General features: G+C 42.5%; 1 protein-coding gene across 1 annotated transcript in view; it reads right to left on the bottom strand.

Annotated features, from left to right (window-relative positions):
• Window positions 1-21,028, bottom strand: part of Emb (embigin) — a 52,941-nt gene that overhangs the window by 22,802 nt on the left and 9,111 nt on the right. The window contains exons 2-4 of the mRNA XM_006984403.4: window positions 18,924-19,013; window positions 2,602-2,794; window positions 2,295-2,383 (exon numbers count right to left, since the gene is read on the bottom strand). Coding sequence (XP_006984465.3) covers window positions 2,295-2,383; window positions 2,602-2,794; window positions 18,924-19,013 — 372 coding nt within the window. The remainder of the gene's footprint in view (window positions 1-2,294; window positions 2,384-2,601; window positions 2,795-18,923; window positions 19,014-21,028) is intronic.

Here is a 21,028-nt window from a genome sequence, read left to right on the forward strand (position 1 = left end):
GAAATCAAAAACCTCCATGAAAAATCACAGTAGATGGTTTAATAGAAACTTAGCAGACTTCAATTCATTCCCGAAAACACTGGAAATCATGGACCCTGATACTGAAAGGATTCTACTCAGAGAAGGGAATGTTTATCCTAAATTACCTGCTTAACATCAAATCTATGGTAACAAAACCAAAACCAAAGTGAGCAAATAACCATGGGCATGCTTCCAAGGAAAGACCTCAACATGTCTAGGCTCCTCTAGAAGTATTCCATGGTCCAGCATTGTTCTCAGGAGCCAACAACACCCTAGGTTGTGGCTCTGTAGACCACCCAGTAGGTCAAGTTCAATAAACAGAAGGTACTGATAGTGATGTACTTAATGGGAGTGTCTTCTTTATTAACAAAGTAATTTATGAAGGTAAAAAAAAAAGTTTATTAAACAGGGTGGTGGTGCATGCCTTTAATCCTAGTATTCAGGAGGCACAGGCAGGTGGATCTCTATGAATTCAAGGCCAGCCTGGTCTACAGAACAAATTCCTGGACAGCCAGGGGTACACAAAGAGAAACTCTGTCTCAAAAAAACAAAACAAAACAAAATGAGTGTGGTTTAGGCTACTATTATAAAGGTCAAATATTTAAAAAAATAATAATTTACAAAATAAAAAGTTACAAGTTAAATATAATAAATTATAAAATTAGAAACATTTTAAAATTACATTTAGCAGTGCATAAGTGTGCCGTGTTTTTTTTAAAAAAAAAAACTCTACAGTAGCATACAGTAGTCAGTCTTCAAATCACTCACCTCTCCTTTGCCAGATCAATTCCAGTCCAGCAAATTTATCCATAGAAAATGCTCTTCTCACATGGACCATTTCCATCTTTTATGCTCTGTTTTTATATATTTAGATAAACACATGCCTTTCTTTGTGTTACACTTGCATTCAGCACAGGGACCTCCTAGATATACCTAGGTCTACTGACAGATACTTCTTGCCCTTCATTCTCATCTGAAGAATAGTCCTTCTGCAATACAGATCTGGTTCCCTTCCTCACTGTCCTTTACCAGCAAAGCTGAGGAAAAGTTCTCTTGCAGTATTAATAGAATCACAAAAGCCTAAGGGTGTCATAGCTGTCTCCTTTAATTCAACAGCTGAATGAGACAGATGAAAGAGCTACTGAGCAATGTACTTCAAATGCCAGACACGCACTGGCAGGAGCATAGATATAGTTCTAGTCTAGGAATAGCAGACTCTGCCACACAGCCAAGGTCTGTGGTAGGCTACACTCTCCCCAGGCTTACACTGAACATCAAGGCTGAAATTACCCAATGATGCAGTTCACAAGTAGCATCTTGTCTCTGGAAGACACATGACTGTGTTTCGAAATGCCTATACTTGATGACCCAAAACTCAAGCACCACTGTGCATCACAGAGGTATATGAGACTTTGATAGTCCTCTGAACCTGAAGTCTTAAAGCCACTGATACATATTATCAAACTATAATATCTCAGACTGGGAGCGTAGTAACTCACAATCTAGATGACTTAGAGACGCTGTAACATCTTTTAGGCCACCAACCAGCTTCTAAATCATGACACTGGAGACCTATTACTATTTATGAATGTTCGGCCTTATCTTAGCTATTACTTTAATCTGTTTCTCTTCATCTACTTTTGCCTTGGGGCTCTTTACCTTTCTTTCTGTATGTCCTACTTTCTTGCTTCTCATGTCTGTCTGTCTGGCAGCTGCCTCGTTTCTGACCCCAGCTGTCTCTTTTTTTCTCTCTCATTCTCTTCTACTCTTCCCTCCCCGCACAAGCCTAGATTTCTCCTCCTACTTATTCTCTCTGCCTGCCAGCCCCGCCTATCCCTCTCCTGTCTAGCTATTGGACATTCAGCTTTTTATTAGACCAATCAGGTGCCTTAGTCAGGCAAGGTAAAAAACAGCAACACTTCTTTACATCATGAAACAAGTGCAGCAGAAACAAATGTAACACACCTACACGTAAAGCAATATTCCGAAACAGAGGGCTCAATTAACAAATAAATTTAAGACATTTATAGAAGTTATGAAAACCTTGGCAGCTGGCCTTTTGAGCTAAAATTTGTATTTTAAACAGAGATAGAAGAAAAAGAAGAAAGGGGCGGGTTAGGAAAGGCAAGAGCATGGTCAAGGTTACCTCTTGGGACTCAGTGCAAAGTAAGTGACTTTCTTTCAGCTGAACTACATTTATTACTATAGTAATTACATAAAACACGAGGGGCATAGAAATCTAAGGACGTAATGCTGAAGTTATAAATACTGACCTCTGATATTAAATGTTCCTCTGAGCTCCTCTTCTCCATTCAAGAAACAAGAATAATTTCCCATTTGTTTGCTATTAAAAATGATGAACCTGGAGATAATTAGAATTATTAATACAACCTTACTTCTTACAAACATTTAACAAAAATGAAGTCATTAATCCAAATTTTAAAACAGAGGTAATTCTGTAAACAGGAAAATTAGATTATTAGCATAACATTCAAATGACTGCAAAGGAAAAATCCTTTATCAGTAGAAAGTTACATAGAAACTGGCTACGGCTGGCAGTGTATACCCTTATGTACATACCTGTACTGACTGTACAAGGTGTTTCCCACTTTAGTTGTGTTGAAAACATCAAAATTCTCAAGAAATACATCATCTTTTTTCCAAGTCACATTCACTGAATTCAAATCCCCAGATGTCGTGAACTGGCATATGAGTTCCAGGTCAGAAGGCCTTTCCAAAGTAATGTTTTTTTCTACTGGGGCGCTGGACTGTTCTGTTCATCACAAAAGAACATGAAAATGTGTTATAAAAAGTTATATTTGTAGGCAAATTCAATATGTAGCTCTGTATATATGAATACCTTTTATAAATAACACGTGTACAAACCACTTAAATTTTCAACAGCGGTGTACTGATAGATACTTAATGTCCTTCATTCGTCTGAAGAATAGTTCTGCAATTCAGATCTGGTTGCCTTCTGGTTCCCTTCCTCACTGTCCTTTATCAGCAAAGCCGAAGAAAAGTTCTCTTGTGATATTAATAGAATCACAAAAGCCTAAGGCTGTCATAGCTGTCTCCTTTAATTCAACAGCTGAATGAGACAGAGGAAAGAGCCACTGAGCAACGTACTCCAAATGCCAGACACGCACTGGTAGGAGCATACGTAAACATTGATTTACCCCTGTGTGCTATCTCTGTCACTCTCCATAATCATAAAAACATGGAGAATTGTCTTGGCTATCCTGGGTTTATTGAATTTCCATATAAACTTCAAGATAATTTTTTTTTTTTCTAGCCAGGTACACGCCTTTAATCCTAGCACTTGGGAGACAGAGGCAAAAGAAATCTCTTGAGTTCAAGGCCATTCTGGTCTACAGAGCAAGTTCTAGGGCAGCCAGGGTTACATAGAGAAACCCTATCTTGGAAAACCAAAAGAAAAAAAGGTCTTCTTTTTTTTTTTTTTTTCCCAGTGTCTGTGACTAACTGCATTGAAATTTTGACGGTGAGTGCACAGAATCTGCAGACTGCCTTTGCTAGGTCGGCCGTTTTCACAACATTCATCCTACTAAACCATGAACATGGGAAGTCCTTCTATCTTCTGTCAATTTCTTCCCTCAGGGCCTTCAGATTTTCATTGTACAAGTTGTTCACTTCCTTGGTTAGATTTATTCCAAGATATTTTAATTTCCAAGGTTAATATTAGTGACATTGTTTCCCCAACTTTTTTTCTCAGTGTGTTTATCACCACTATATAGAAAAACTACTGATTTTTTTGTTTGTTTTAACTCTGTATCCTGCTACTTTGCTGAATGTGTTTATCCAGTGTAGTTTTCTGGCAATCTTTATGGTCTTTTGAGAATCATGTCATCTGCAAATAAAGTACTTGGACTTCTTCCATTCCTGATGTATGTATCTCCTTCATCTCTTTCACTTAACATCAAGTACTATGTTGAACAGGAGAACAGGGGAGCCTTTCTATGTATGTCCTTGTCTTATTCCTGATTTGGGTAGAAATGCTTTTTCTCTGTTTAGGATCATGTTGGCCTATGTCAGGTATGGGTGACCTCTATTGGAGTGTTGGCCAGTGACAAAGACTATCGTCATTGCTCTTGGTTATGCTCCAGAGCTTGAAAATAAAATCTTATCGCTGAGGATATCCTATATTTGAGTCATGAAATTAAAAAAAAAAAAAAAAAAAAAAAAAACAGCTGGCATTGACCTGGAAGCTTCACCCCTACTGGCTGGCTTTCATAGTGCTGAAAGGTGCTATGCATGCGGCTGACTGGAGGAGGAGAGAAATCAATCTGGTCCAGCTGTGGAAGCTGCAGGCTACAATTACAGCCACCCTGGCAGGATGTACCAACCGGGACAACAGTGGCATGAATATGATGGCAGTAACCAGTGGCTGAGTGACAAGATTTAAGGCCTGCTCCTCAAAATGAAACCTATACCTGGTACCATCATCAGGTCCAAGAATCTGTAGCTACACAAGGTAGAGGCTCTAGGCGAGAACCTACTACTCTCACTCTGCCAATGGGGCACAGTGCTAAATTTGCTCCCTATGGAGTCTGATTATCCTTGTGCTGGTCTGAATGATAAATATCTCCCCCTCATTTGGTCTCCAACCAGTAGAGATCGTGCTGGGGTAAACATGTCACCAACGGTGGGCTTTGAGAGTATGTCACTGTGCCCTGGGAACACAAGACTTTATCCCTGGCCCCTTTCTATTAACCTTCCACTTTCCTGACCACAAGTGAGCAACTTCATTCCAATTCATTCTTCTGCTATGATGTTCTGCCTGACCGTGACCCAGAAACAATGGAGCCAGCCAAACCTCTAAGAGCAGAGGCAAAATAACTCCTTCCTCCTGTAAGGTGTTGCTCTTATGTATTTATCACAGAAAGATATTATCTAATATATTAATAAAAATATGAATACACAAATATACATACATGTGCTTTTGAAGTGGTCCAGAATATAACAACAAAAAACTTATTATAAACAAAGAGTAATTGAGCAGGGCAGTGGTGGCGCCTGCCTTTAATCCCAGCACTTGGGAGGCAGAGGCAGGTGGATCTCCGTGAGTTCGAGGCCAGCCTGGGTGAGTTCCAGGAAAGGCCCAAAGCTACACACAGAGAAACTCTGTCTCGAAAAATCAAAAAAAAAAAAAAAAAAAAAAAAAAAAAAAAGCATTTGAGTGCCTGAAATCTTTTAAGTAGGCAGTGAGCCTTCCCAAAACACTCAGAATGACTTGCTTGTCGAGAAAGTCCCCTCCTCGGGGCAAAGGAACACTCAGTAACGGGGAATTCTTACATCATGCCTGAATCTACCTGGCCACACAACTACCACGTGTCCTATCGTTTCTCCTACAGATGATTTATGTTTACAAAAGTCCTTCTTCCTTTCCAGTAAATGACTTTTCTCTCCCTCTTCTTCTGCTCTTAAGATGTTAAACACATAAATGTGGAGAAAATGATGTTAAACAAAATGTCCAGGACGAGAATTTAAACTGAAACCATTTATTTGTGTAGACCAGAGAAATGCTAACTTTATACAAGAACAGAGTGGACCAGAATCCCAGTTGGCTTTCTGTTGCTGGGATAAAACTTTCTGACCAAAAGCAACTTCAGGAAAGAATGGGTTCATTTGGCTTATAGATTATATCCATCCTCCACGGAAGCCAAGGTAGGAACCAGGCAGGAACTGAAGCAAAGACCACAGAGGAATGCTGCTTACTGGCTTGCTCCTCCGGGCTTGATCAGCTTGTTTTCCTATAAAACCTAGTACCATCTATCCAGAGATAACATCTCCCATATCAATGACCAATAAAGAAAATGCCTCCCAGATCCACCCACCGGCCAATCCAAAGCTGGCAACTCCATCACTGAGGTTCCTCCTCTCTCCTCACTCTAGTTTGTATCGAGTTGGCAAAAATCCAACAACACGAATAGCATTATCAGAGGCTGAGAAGGGTGGGTGCGAGGGGAGGGCATAGGACAGTTAACAGGTATAGTGGTATGTATGCATAGATACTCTAATGCTCTATACGTGAAGATGATAATCGCAAGATACAAGAAACTGTGCACCTCATAACGGCTACCAGATTTTGAATTCTCCCAAAACATGACGTATGTTTGAGGTGGGGACGGATTTGCCAGTTACCCTAACTCGATTATCCTGTACTGTGAAAAGGTCTCTTAAGAAGCCATATTCACACTGAAGAACATCTAGACCAGTTGACTCTGGCTGATTAGAACACCATCTGTCCATCTGCACAGGTAGAGTTTGCAAATCCAAAGGCAAAGTTATGTGGGGCCAGCTTTATTTCCTTCAGTAACCACTCACTAGCCACCGCTGCATTTGACCTAGCAGCCCTGTGACTTCTAGATAAAAATCTTAGATGGACAGTGAATCTTGACCCACTGCTAGTCTCCACCAACCTGAAAATTAAGAATAGAGTAACATGAGAATCCTAGCAAAGACGCCCACCCCACTCTGATAATAAGTCTCTAGCTGATGGCTCCATCAATGTTATAGGAAATACATTGGCTCATGGCTTTCTTTTGTTATGTGACCTCAGAAGTTTATATATTTTCTTCCACCAGGGAATACTTCATTTCTGGTAACTTGAATCTGTATTCTAAGCCACCATGGTCTCTCATAGCTGTCTCAAAAAAAAAAGATGAAGTATTTCCTTTAAAGCAGAGTTGTTATTTTAAATTGACAGTATATGCATACCGAAATATCTCGCTGTATCTGGTAAGCTGTATGATTATTCCACCAAGTAATGTTTCTAACTTCAAAAAAGATTATGCATGATACAAATCCTAACTGCTCCCTTAAGTCACTCTTTTCCAGTGACTACGATAATTATAATTAAACCTATCTCTTTCTTTAGCAATCTGTCTTTGGTTGGTTGATTTCCAGGAACTTAAGAAGGTAAAGATCTTCCTTCCTACCCATAAATCTGGCTACATAGATGAGATAAATAGGACTCTTGACCAGAGTCTGTAGCTAGTAAGTCAAGACCTCAGACCAAGGCAAGGTTTATTTAGTGGTGTGGGAGAGCTCCGTGGTGGCCAGTTGGTAATGTTGCACTTAGATATCCATTTGCCTGTAGGAGCACTCCAGTGAAAATACCAAAACAAACCTGTGTCTTGTTTCTAACTATGCGACTAACTAATCAAACGAAAGGGAGAGGAAACTTTCCCCTTGTGGAGTCTCAGCAAATCACACCCACTGAACTCCAGTCAAGGCGTTCTCTATCAGCCAGCCTGGCCACCTCAGACCCAGACCCACGGTGTAAGAGCACCCACCAACTCCTCCACACCTGGGAGGAAGCTGGAGGGGGACGGGAAAGGTTCTGAAATGGACTCTCTGATTTCCGGTTACTGGAAGTAGAGACAAAAAGCTTATTAAACTGTACCCCAGGAGAGCCGTCAATGAAATCTAGATTGTGAAGACCTCCTGCAGGATGCAGGATTGGGTTCTTTCCTGCAGGTAAGTTAAAAATGGGAGAAGCAATAGGTTTCGGAAAGCTGGGGTGATGCATACCTTATAAAAAAAAAAAAAAAGAATAAAAAAAATTTTTTTTTAAAGCTAAATAGTATGTGAGTTCCAGGACAGCCAGTGCTAAACAGAGAAACCCTGTCTGGAACTCACACTCCACAAAAGCTAAATATTGTACTTGGGGGTGTCCTATTTACTGTACTTGGGAAATGCAACGTCATAGAAAAACAAGGAAGCGTCTACACAGAACAGTGACAGTCTGAAGGAGAGGACCCATTATGTGAACTAATTTCCCAAACCTTCTAGTTCATTCTTTTTTTTTTTTTTTTTAAAGATTTATTTATTTATTATGTACACAGAAGAGGGCGCCAGATCCCATTACAGATGGTTGTGAGCCACCATGTGGGTGCTGGGAGTTAAACTCAGGGCCTCTGGAAGAGCAGTCGGTGCTCTTAACCTCTGAGCCATCTCTCCAGCCCCCTTCTAGTTCATTCTTAAGGATTGCAGAGCCAAAGATAAGAAAAACAGAATTTTAGGTGAGGTACCTGAGGACATTTAACTACACTTAAAACTCCGCAAAGTGCTTTCTTAAGTAGTACCAGGGATGGAGCTTGCAAATGGAGATGGGTAGCCCGAGCGTAGCCTGAGCATAGTCGGAGGGAAGGGCTTTGTGAGAACACTGGAGAAATAACCGTTATTTAACTGCGAAATTGCTGAACTGAACTCACACCTCTCCCAGGTACTGAAAGGCCTTAAGAATGGTCAAATTATATAAGGGGAAACGAAGTACATAAAATTGAAGGAATTTTCACATTCCTACATATCTGCTGAGAGCCACCTACATACCCAAATTTTAGTAGGGACTGGTAATGAGAAGGTATTTCGAGGTCAACTAGATTTAGTTTTGAGATTCTGTTGTCTATACATTTGTCTCACATGTAGCTCTGGGTACTCTCAAAATTGAGTTGTCTTAGTAAAACTTTACCCTCTGTCAATTTCTTCAAAAATGAGCTATTCTGTCTGGGTTTTTTTTCCCTATATTTCTCTCAGTGCTGTGTATTCTGTCATCTTATACTGCACAAAATGTTCTTTCTGACATTAAAAATAGCCTAGCATCAGCAAGATGGCCCATATAGCTTCAGTACCACATGGTAGAAGGGATGAAAACTCCCACAAATTGTCCTCTGACCCACACCACATGGTATGCACACAAACATACACATTGAATGCATAATTTTTTTAAAATTTAATAGCTAAATTATTTAACTTAATGATTTTCCCCCAAAGCTCACATTTTTAGTTTTTGTGTATGAGCGCTTTACGTACATGTATGTATGCATACGGTAAGTGTGTGCGGTACCCTCTGAGGCCAGAAGAGGATGATGGGTCCCCTGGAACTGGAGTTAGAAACAGTTGTAAACTGCCATCTGGGTGCTGGGAATTGAACCAGGCAGGGCCCTCTCTCTAGAAGACCAGCATGTGCTCTTAACTGCTGAGCCATCTCTCAGTCCCCCAAAGTTCAATTCATCATATCTGTTGTCTGCAAAACATCAGATATCGCCAAGGTCTGCCATTCTCTGAAACTCCCAACTTAACTTTAACACATGCCTGGCAAACCAAGTCCTTTCAATGGCTCCTTACGTATCCAAGCTCTGGGGGATTTTGCTTTCTGGCCCCTTCACTTCTCAGTTTGGCTGGCACTCTTGTGCTGAGTTCAATGATTAACCTCTAATACCCTTAAGACATTTTATTTGAAAGACAGAGTTCCACTCAAAAGGTCATTCTTGATCATTGACCCAGGGTTCCGCATGCTCTCTAAGCATCTAAAGCTGATATCCAAAGGAACTTCAAACCCTGTCTTTCCTAGAGTGGCCCAAGCGCTGCTTTCTGACTACAGATACAACGTGAACAGCCTGCATGCCTTCTCCACCATGTGAGTCTGGACCCTCAAGCTGTGAGCCAAAATAAACATTTCTAGTCACTTTTGTCAGGGATTTTGGCATAGCAAAAAAAAAAAAAAAAAAAAAAAAAAAAAAAAAAAAAAATCACTATCCATTGATTAGATACCTTTCATTTTCGAAGCAAAGGATCTCTGTAATGGATAGCAATTGTTGTTTTAGTTTAGTTTTTATTTGTTTGTTTGGGGTTGTTCAGGGTGGTGTGCGTGTGAGTGCACGTGTGTGTGTGTGTGTGTGTGTGTGTGTTTTACTGAAGAGCCATCTTGGTCCTTGTACACCCAAGGCTGCTAGGCAAAGTTTCTACCACCAACTATATCCTGAGCCCGCCCCCCCAGTTTCCTTGCCTCAGGTCCTCCTTTTGTTGTCAAAACGGGCTGATACACCGGAAGTCGACAAAAGGCAGTAATGCTGCGGTGGAGCATGCTGTGTAAGCACTTTCACTCTCACTGGCTTGGTTGGGAGGGGCTGGAAGCTGCACGTGGACCGCATCCGTTAGTCTTCATGACAGTGTCTATGAGGCAAGCCACCACTCTCCCAGATGAGGTAGACAGGAGACTTTCTCACCCAAGGTGACACATCAAGACAGAGACAACACAACTTCAAATGTAAGTGTGGCTAAGTCTAGATCGCCCCCCAACCAACAGTACCCACAAATGCTCAAAGATGCAGAATTCTTAGGAAAATATCAACTTCTTCTCCACCAAACTGTTCCAATCCGAGAAGCCAAATGAAATAACAGAAGCTAAATGAAGCTTAAAGTATAGCAATATACCAAAGTGAGCAAAATGATAGTTGACGTTGGTTGGAATGAACACATTTAAGGCATTCACATTCTCAACTAAAAGTTCTTCCGTGGTGTGAACTATAGCATGGCCTTTCACAGGCCACTCTCTGCACCTGTTACTTCACAGTTTCCTGTGATGTTTTTTGCAGCTTGCCTTCCTTCCTGCCAAGGAATCACAGCATCAAATCTACAAAGAAAATTCTACCCCTCCCCTGAAAAAAATCTTTTGGGGTTAACCAGGAAATTGAATGTGAGCTTAAGAAACAACGTTTCAACTTCCCTAATATTGCACAAGGGTGACACATCTCGGCCGACTTGAAGTTTTGCAAAAACATCCATGACATCTACAGCTCTAAGAGTGTAGAAATGTGTTCAGTTCCTGAAATACATTAAAAATTCTGTGATTGCAGAACTTTGGAGGCTGAGGCAGGAGATTCACAATTTTAAGGCCAGCCTAGGCTACATACCAAGAATTTATCTCTGACAAGAAATAAAATAAAAACACAATTCATAATATTATTAATATTAATCCAAGGTAATAATTTATAGCTGCCTAAATATTCTCTTGTATTCATATGGTCCTGGTAGAAACTTTCAGCAACTTGCCATCTTAAGAGGAATGTTGGGTACATCTACTCTGACCATTTAGTACACAGTATCTTCAAAAATATTACTGGAAATTGCTACATAAAATAGTGCTTTCAAATATGCTTTAAAAGTTCAATAAACTGAGGCATTACCTCCTGGAGGGAGCAAGGCAGCTTATAAGACTTCAGAAGTCAGCCAAAGAGTGGTGGCAAATGCCTTTAACCCCAGTACTTGGGAGGCAGAGGCAAATGGATCTCTATGAGTTCAAGGCCAGCCTGGTCTACAGAGCAAGTTCCATGACAGCCAGGGATACACAGAGAAACCCTGTCTCAAAAAAAAAAACAAAATTAACTAATTATTTTCTTTAAAAAAGGACTTCAGAAGCCACCAAAACTGAGAAAGTCCTAGAAACTCAGAAAGTGAGATTCATACACACACACACACACACACACACACACACACGCACGCACGCACGCACGCGCACACACACACACACACACACACACACACACACACACACACACATTATGAGCATGGTTAAACAGCTGCTAGGTATGACTTCTGTTGAGTTTTCCTGCAAGTTGGGCAGAGAGTTCCAAGGGTTCCACCTTCTGCAGAGGAGGGAGACTGCAGGGCCAGGCAAGCTTTGTCAACTCACTCTGTCCAGGGAGAAAGTGTCCAGAGGGGAGGGGAGCCACGGCAAGGTTTCTGGGGAAGAAAGTGTGGGAGGCAGACGGTCTGTAACCTAATAGGTTTCCATCCAGGGCTGAGAACAGCACAGCCTGTCTCTGTACCAGGAGAGCCTGGGCCATCCCACTCTTTGTCCTGGAACTGGAAGTCATTCTTAAACACATTCCCCTCTCTTTTCATTTACAAAACAGGAATCTCCATGCCACTAAGGTGTCTCCAATTTCTTATCTACTCCAACCTTCTCTACCTTGACGGGACATTTTGTTTGCACACTGCCTTAGATTGCTTTCTTTCTCTCTCTGTCTCTCTTTTTTCTTTTGCTTTTAGATTACTTCAGTTATTTAGATATTTAGTTATTTCTCTCAGGTTGCTGTCTACGCTGTAGTAGACACCATGACCAAATGCAGCCTGGGGAGGAAAGAGTTTATCTGGCTTTCGTGTCCTGATCACAGTAAGTCAGGGCAGGAACTCTAAAAGCAGGAACTGTTGAAGCAGAGACCGGAGGAGTGCCGCTTACTGGCTTGCTCCCCATGACAGGCTCAGCTTGCTCAGTCTGCTATGTTACAGCACCCGGAAACACTCCAAGTTGTCCTTGACTTCTGCATGTACTCTGTGGCACTCACATGTGCACATGTATGCATGAACACATGCACATTAATAAATGTAGAAGTTTTTAAAAAAGTTTGAAGTGAAGGGTAAAAACTATGAAGGCAACAGGTGAAATGTCTACAGGAACTTGACTACAAAAATTACTAGGTGGGGAAAAAAGCCTCTGAGTCTGTATGGTGCTTGCTGTGCAAGGATTAAGACCTGAGCTTGAGTTCCTACTACCCAAATTAAAAAAAAAAAAAAAAAAAAAAAACCGCGTGCAGTGGGACATGCTGCTAGTCCTCAGGCTGGGGAGAGAGAAACAGGAAGGTCCTGGGGCTTCATGTCCAGCCAATCAAGCCAATTAGTAAGATCCAGGCTCGGTGAGAAATCCTGTCTCAAAAAGAGGGTAGAAAGGGGCTGGAGAGAGGGCTCAGCTCTTAAGAGCACTTCTTGCTTTTCCAGTAGGCCCAGGTTCAATTCCCAGCACTCACACAGTGGCTCAACTGTCTGCAACTCTTGTTCCAGGGGATCCAATGCCCTCTTCTGGTCTCTACCAGCACCAGGAGAGACATACATGCTGAAGAGACATACATGCAGGTAAACACCCATAAATATTAAAAATGAAGGGCTGGAGAGATGGCTCAGCAGTTAGGAGCACTGACTGCTTTTCCAAAGGGCCTGGGTTCAATTCCCAGCACCTACATGGCAGTTCACATCTGTCTGTAACTCCAGTTCCAGGGGACCTGACACTCTCACATAGACATACATGCAGGCAAAGACACCAATGCACATAAAATAAAGATAAATAAATTATAAAAAATATATTAAAAATATAATAAAATAAAAATAAGGTGGAGAAAGTTCAAGGAAGCCAGTCAACATCGACCTCTGATTTCCATGTGCAAATGTGCACACACACACACACACACACACACACACAGAAAAAAAACTATGCATAAATATTAACTTTTACAAAAAGCATACACAGAAATAATTCTGTATTCCTCCCTCTTTTCTATCAAATTTTAAGAATAGCAAAATTAATAAAAGACATTAATAGACAAATATACATAGGCATGAACAAAAACCGACAGCACAAAGGGAGGATGAGTTGGCTTCTTCATTTTGGCTCCGATCACTGCCAGTTAAAGAGAGTAAACTACAAAAGTCTCCCAAAGCTCCCCAAAGTCCCCTGATGATTCATAGGCACAAGCCCACCTCAGAGAGGACTGGCTCAATCCAAAATGTTATTGCCAAAACGCCAGTTAAAACAGTGCTTCAACTTTACCGCTCACAAAGAACCAAGTTCAAAGAGTCTGATAGTATCTCGTGTTAGTGACGACACAGGGACAGCTAGGCTCACACGTGGGTGCGGAAAGGAACAAGCTGTTCGGCGACTCCGGAGGAGAATTTCTCAGTCTCTATCAGAAGGGCACATCATTTCTAACGCAGTAATTCTGCTTCACAGTATTCGTTATGAAAAGCATGCAAAGCTATACCCCGGGAGTTGTCTGTAGGGTGTTCGCTGTGACATGATTTATAACAGAAAAACGTATGCGAGCAAGCTCCCCAAGAGAAAATATCCTAACCAACTAGTCCACTAATACTGTTTGTACAAGTAAAGAAACAGTCTAACAGCAGATGTGTGCTATGGCTAGATCACCAAGAACTCCTGTTGAAAGACAAAACACATGTCTCTTCCATCCATCCCTCCCCACCCCCCAGACAGGGTTTCTCTGTGTAGCTTTGTGCCTTTCCTGGATCTTGCTCTATAGACCAGGCTGGCCTGGAACTCACAGAGATCCCCGAGTGCTGGGATTAAAGGCGTGCGCCGCCGCCGCCGCCGCCGCCGCCGCCGCCGCCGCCGCCGCCGCCGCCGCCGCCGCCAACACCTGGCCCGTGCCTCTTCCATTTCCAACAGTTCCTCTCTTGTGTCTCCACAGAGTATCGGTGCAGTGTGGGTCGGCGGTGGCTAAGCCTACTGCTCCTTGGTGGAGTATGCTAGGAGTGCTCTGAAGCTCTTTGCATGCCCGGTGCCACATTCTCAGCATTCGATGCACAGCCTGGGCGCAGGATGCAGCCTTCCTACCGTGTTCTGCATTGCTTTCCTGGGGAAGACACCTGCAAGGGCTCCTTCCGTGTTCGTTCTCAGCGTGGAGGCACCCAGGTGGTACAACTACTAGAAATTTGCACCTCAAACCTCTCTGAGGTGGGTTCACGTCTACAAATAGTCAGGGGGCTTTGGGAGGCTTTGGGGGACTTCTTTTGTATTTTCCTCTCTTTGGCAGTGATCGGAGCCTTGTGATTGTAACGCTGAACGGAGCTAAAATGAAGAAGCCAACTCATCCTCCCTCTGTGCCATCAGCTGATGCTCTTTCCCTTAGGTCAAATCTTCCACTGTGTGTCACCAGGGAAAATTAGCTTTCTGAGACGTCTACTCCTACCTTTGTGTGGTCACAGCTGTGTCTCTCTCTGTATGACTCTAAAAACTGAAGCATCATGTCCAGAACACAAGGAAACAAGAGAACATGAATTTGCAAGTGTAATGCCCTGGTCATTGACTTTTTTTTTTTCTTTCTTTTTGCAGGGGAGCTTGTGTTTTCTTTCCCGTGCACTTAGTGTATACTTAGGACAGCTACTACATTTCAGACATGCCTACCAGTGTCAGAAGGGAGCTCACAACCTTGAATTTACTATACTGCTGGATAAAATGTTTTAAAAATGAACTCACTGTTGCAAAACGAAAACAATAAATGCCTATTAGGCCCACAGAATCTGCACTTCTCTGTTTTCCCGAAGATATGGCTTTTGACTAAATTCTCAAAGAAAGACAGGATTTGAACACCAGAAGGAGGAGGGAGGAGGTGGGATTGTGACTGGCCCTGCTCACTGGCCCTCTTATGCTATGCCCTGTGCCTGTTAGCTCTGCCATCTAATTTCCTGATGAGAAGCTTTATTAACCGTTCACAACGCTGTGATGTTTAAATCATGTGTCGTCCCATAATGCAGTTATAAAAGAGCTTCAGGGTGCTATAGCTTCGATGTGGGATGTCAGCCCAAAGGTCCACGTGCTGGAGACATGGTCCAGCACTCAGGAGGCAGAAGCAGGTGGATCTCTGAGTTTGAGGCCAGCCTGATCTACAGAGCAAGTTCCAGGACAGCCAGGGCTGCACAGAGAAACCCTGTCTCAAAGAACAAAAGAGGTGGGACTTAATCTGTGGTCCTCAGGTCACTAGGGCCCCTACCATGAAATCAGGTAGCTCTTGACCAAGCAGCCAGCCTGGTCCCACAGAGCTCTCTCTCCCTGCCTTGGGTTTCAAGACACAACAATGCTTCCTCCCACAGGGCTTCAACATCTCCTGTGGGCACCTTTGACTAAACCAATCTCTTCAGGAGTAGCCTGCTTCAGGAATTCCACTGTAGTGACAAGAAGCTAGGCGAGACACAGAACTACGCTCTTTTACAGGCAAAAGGACAAATTTGTTCCCCATGAACATACAGCCTCACATCTTGAACATAAAGGCCTAGGATGCCACTATCCATCCTACAATGCCGCAAACAGCCCTCCCCATGCAACCAAGAACCATCCAGTCCAAAAACATCAGTATTTCTGCTACCGAGACCACAGTTAAAGGCCAAGAGCTGCCGGCTGCTGCTGCCCTGGGCATTTGCTACGAAGGAGGAGCTATGTCCTGTTTCCTCTTCCCTCACTGTGAATGTTAATGCTCACTCACATTTTCTTCTTTGTACATCACCAGTCTTTATGCCATCCATGAAAGACCAGATTCAAAAAATACCATGAACAGCTTCAGGCCATTAAAGTAGACTAGGATCTTCCCTGCGGCAAGCGATCCTGGAGAGACCAGATGCGTCCTCTGCTCCTGACCCTCCAACCCGAGAGGTCCTGCCTGCCTGTGGCTAGGCAACAGGGTTGTATTTCCTCATCTCCGGTGACATTACCAAACCTGACGGCGGCAGCTAGATTAGCATATGTGCACCTCCTGGACTTCTGCTTCTGCTTCCTCCTTCGCCCCTGGGGACCATGCCAGGTCAGCTGCTCACACCTCAGCTGGTAAACACGACGTGGGTTGGGTCAACAATGTAGAAAGCTCACCTCAGCCGCCACCAGGCTGATCAAGAAAGTGGCCAGCTGATGTTTTGATTTTCTTCTCATTGTTGAAGCCACAACACCCATACCCTAAACAGTACAATTTGCAGCGGAAAAGAGAAAACACTGAAAGTAACAATATAGAAACATTCTAATTGCAGCCAGGGAAACAATGACCGCCCAGTAGTCCATTATCAAAAGATAGCTTTTAAAAGCCCGATGACGACACAGAGAGGGGGAGAGACTTTTCCCTCCTTAGTAACATCTATTATACTTCCACAAACCTGCTACTCAGAAACACACTCTCTACAATTAACCTAGTTGGGGTTAAAGCATTTAATATGACCCTATTTTCATAGATTTTGAATATATCACCCCAAAGCTACTCTATCATTCACCTTCAAACAGGCATAGTTGTCATAGCAATACTGCTAAAAGAAATGAATAATCTGGCATTAAGAAGTTATTTGGCCCAGCAGACTCTGGCGCCAGACTGCCTGGGTGCAAAACCCAATTCCCATTTGGGATTTTGGTCTGTCCACTCAATCTCTTTGTATGTCTCTGTATTCAACTACAAACTGGAATAACAACAGCGCTCACCTCCAAGAATTGTTATGAAGTATAAAACCTATAAAGAAAAAAAAAATTACACATGGCACACAGTCAACACCATGGAAGAGTTTCTCAAGTAAATAATAATTTTTTTGTGTTAAAAAAAGTAAACAACTAGTTTTTTTGCTGTTGATCTGTTTTAAACCAAAGGCCATGCTTTCTCCTTCTTCCAGGCATAGGGCCCACGTCTCCCTTTCTCACTAAATAAATTTATTGAGTGCAGCCAAAGCCATCCTTCTGATCCAGGATTTGTAACTAAGGTTGATTCTCTCTCAAAAAAAAAAAAAAAAAAAAAAAAAATTAACCTAATAGAAATGTCAACTTCCAAAATGTCCAGCGGGAAAGTGAAAACAGGAAACCAGCAATAGGGAGATGCCATGAGTACTATTTATAAACAAGGGTGATGCTGAAATCATTATTGGCAAAATGGACCATTCATGGAAAACACGAAGTCGGACCAGTAGTTAGGGATGGTGGCCCACACCTGTCATGCCAGCACTTGGGAGGTGAGACCAGGGAAGTTTACGATCAATTTTCATGAGCCACAGTCTTTTAAATAAATAAATAAATAAATAAATAAATAAATAAATAAATAAATAAATAAATAAATAAAAGGCCTGGCAGTAAGAAAATGCCTATGGTTCAAATTTAAATTCCATGGACCAGTAACTACAGCTCCCAACAGGAGAATTTTTGACAGGATGGCAACCAAAGTTTCCCAAAAGACTCCATGAAAACGCCACCACAGCTCAGAATCATGTCTTTGCTCTCCTTAAATAAACACCAATTCAGACCTTTAGAAAGGCTTTATTTCCTAACAACTGTTGCAACAGAAGAAAAGCTTCAGACTCCAAATCTTCAAGTGTCTCGATGTCAAACAAGGCTTTCTTTGATGGGGAAGCCAGGCTGACTAGCCGGAGCTCTAAGGGGGAGAATGGACAAACAACTGAGTCCACAGAAGTCATAAACGGGCCGCGGCGCCGGTTCTTAAGACACACTTTGGTGCTGGTTCAGACTTGGACAACATGAAGTGCAGAGGCTACTAGGAAGGTCAAAGCCAGAATGCTGTGTGCACAAATCAAGGTAACAAACAATGGGCAACTGTGAACAATTGGTCCTTTCATAGGGAGCAGGAATCTGGTTTCAGTTGAACGATTAGAATAAAGAGTAGCTAAGAGTTAAATCTTCTGCAGGTTAGGTAAATACTGAACACAATATTAGTTAATGAGGTATTTCTTGTTGTGGCCCTGAGCATTAATCCTTGATTTCCAGGCTCCAGGCTGTGCTGAGTCAGACCTGTGTCCTGTAATCCACTTGGCCAGCCTAGCCAAATAATTTGCAAACTGAGATTCTCCCCTGTGCCCCCCTTAAATAATCGATTCATCTCATAGAGGCAACCAACAAGTAGAATACGCACAAAACAAAGAGTAATGACACAGGAATATGGAACTGACTTTTACAAGAATAAATTCCAAATGCTGGAATGGAAGCATCTGGGAATAAACAAGAGCTGCATGAAGTTTTTTAAAAATGTTCCATTAAAATACTCAGCACACACATTTCACAGACATTGGCTTGGAAAATCTACCCCACACACTTTCTGGTCACATGAAACAAAGTAAGAAACAGTTCAAGACTAGGGAAACAGTAAACTACCTATGGGTGTGTGTGTGTGGGGGGGGGGGAATAGTAGAATGCTCGTTACTAAAGTAATAAACAGGCTGAATGAAAGAGTTTAGATTCTAAATGTGTTGTTTTGATGTTGCTACCGGAGCAGACCACTTTTACTAATTTAAAAGTTCTGTAATCATTTCACATACTGAAAACCAAAGCTGGGCCCGTAGAGCACGCCTTTAATCCCAGAGGCAGGCGGATCTCTGTGAGTTTGAGGCCAGCCTGGTCTATAGAGGGAGTTCCAGGACAGCCAGGGTTACACAGAGAAACCCTATCTCGAAAAACCAAAAAGAAAACCAAACCTGGGAAGGACCAAAGCAGTGACTTAGTTTAAAGCCTTTTAAAAACTTATTTTGGCGTTTTACTATTTGGGATGTGACCCACTTACCTGTCCATGATATATTATGGCTCTCCAAGGAAAGGTTTGAGTATTTTGCCATCATTTCTTCTCGAACAGGTAGACTTGTGAAAGATGAATCTGCAAGACAAAGTACATGCAGTTACATTTCAGATCTCCTCACCAAGACTAGATGACTATTTAAAAACCAGCTTGGAGCTGGCCCGATAGCTGAGTGGGTAAAGGTGCTTGCTGCCCAGCCTGGTGACCTGAGTTTGGATGTGCGTACTGTGTGTGTGTGTGTGTGTGTGTGTGTGTGTGTGTGTGTGTGTGTGTGTGTGTGAATATATATATATATGCTAAAAGCATCTGGTCAACATTCTTTTCCTAATAAAAATTATTCCCACTCTTGGGAATAACTCATATAAAGATTATATTAAAGAAATAATACTTTAAGTCCGAGGCAGATGCCACTCACTCAGTGCGGGTTAGGGAGGGAAAAGTGGGTAGAAAAGAGCTATCGTGACTGCCATCTGATCTTGAATGCTGCAAAGTCTACACCCCCGGATTTGGAAGCCCTCCTTTCCCGGCCTAGCTGACTACTGTGAGATTTCACATCAAACGCCCTATTCCTGAAACAGGAACGGGACCTTTTTCAGATGGTCAGATACCACTCATTCTGGTGGTGGTTATTATCATTCATACTATTAATCATAGGAGAGTGACAACAGCCGAAGAAAAAGTGCCTTGGGTCATTTTCATCCCGACTCCACTTAAGTAAGGACAGAAGTACCTGGTATACAGTGTGTGCTGACAAAGAGTAGGAAGTGGGGTCAACGGGATCCCTAAAAGCTAATGGATGATAAAGTAGCTGTTTGGGCCACACTTGATGGAGTCATTAAAATTTCAGAGAAACACTTATTCCTGGTATTAACTGTCAGGAGCTTGGGTCTTTCACACGAGTTTGCACAGATCTACAGAAGGTAAGCCTGACTTTGGAAAGGGCATGAAGGTAAAGGTCACTGTAGATCAGGGATGGAGACGTTTCCTTTCCTCATCTCAAGGGACCAACTATGGAAGAACCTATCTGGGTCAACAATAGAACCAAGAGAGGAAGAGGATTCAAAGGCTGAAGTTGATCAAAATCTCAGTTCACAGCAGCTGAAAGAATAAGAGAAGGAAAAACAAGCCACCTGATGCAAGATAACCTGGAGAGAGTTCCAGAATATGCTAGCTGTTTGGGTCATTTCTTAAACATACTCAGATCTGTGACCCTGACACTAGCTGAGGCTAACACCACATCTTCGTTAAAGCATCAATCTCTTTATTATTTTATTCTGGTTTTTGAAGACAGGGTTTCTCTGTGTAACAGCCCTGGCTGACCTGGAACTCACTGTGTAGACCAGGCTGGTCTTGAACTCTCAGAGATCCCACCTGCCTCTGCCTCTGGAGTGTTGGGATTAAAGGTGTGCTCTACCACCGCCCAGCTAAAGCACCAATCTTTATCGGGCTCTCCTTCCCACTGAACATGCAAAAGAATTCCTTCAAGAAGCAGCGTGAACAAATGCTATGCTATTTTGTGAGTATAAAAGCAGGCGAGGAGACGCTTGACTAGTAAAAGCGAGTTCTTTGGACAAGATACTCTGTAAGCAAAAAAGTGAGACTTGTAATCCTTCCTGCTTCTACATAAGGACAGCTGGCAGTGAGGGGCTGATTTAGCAAGCATGTGTATGCAAAAGCAATGGACAGGGGAAGCCTCGGACAGATGTGGTTCAGGTTCGTCCCTGAAAGGATTAGGCTGAGTCACAACAAGAAATAGAAAAGGAAGATGCAGGAACTGCCTGTCCCAAGACAAGATGGGCCAGTGGGGCTTGAGACTGGACGTATCAAAGTGTGATTGATTGATGATAGCTCAGGGCTTTGATGACAAGGTCTCCACTGTTCACCTCGGGTCTTAAGAGAAAGTAGGGGAGGGGACTAGGAAAAGTCTCATAAATACCAAGTGATGGTGCCAAGTTCAAAACTTGCATTCTTCAAGGCATTATAATCACCCCTTTCTTAATCATCTCTGGACAGTTGCCACCTGGCCGTCTCTGACAGGTAGTGGCAAAATAACAACACAAAAGAATAACAAGCAGGGGTTGCTGCCGAGATTG

This window comes from Peromyscus maniculatus, chromosome 15 (genome assembly GCF_049852395.1).
Source record: "Peromyscus maniculatus bairdii isolate BWxNUB_F1_BW_parent chromosome 15, HU_Pman_BW_mat_3.1, whole genome shotgun sequence".
NCBI classification, from domain to species: Eukaryota; Metazoa; Chordata; class Mammalia; order Rodentia; family Cricetidae; genus Peromyscus; species Peromyscus maniculatus.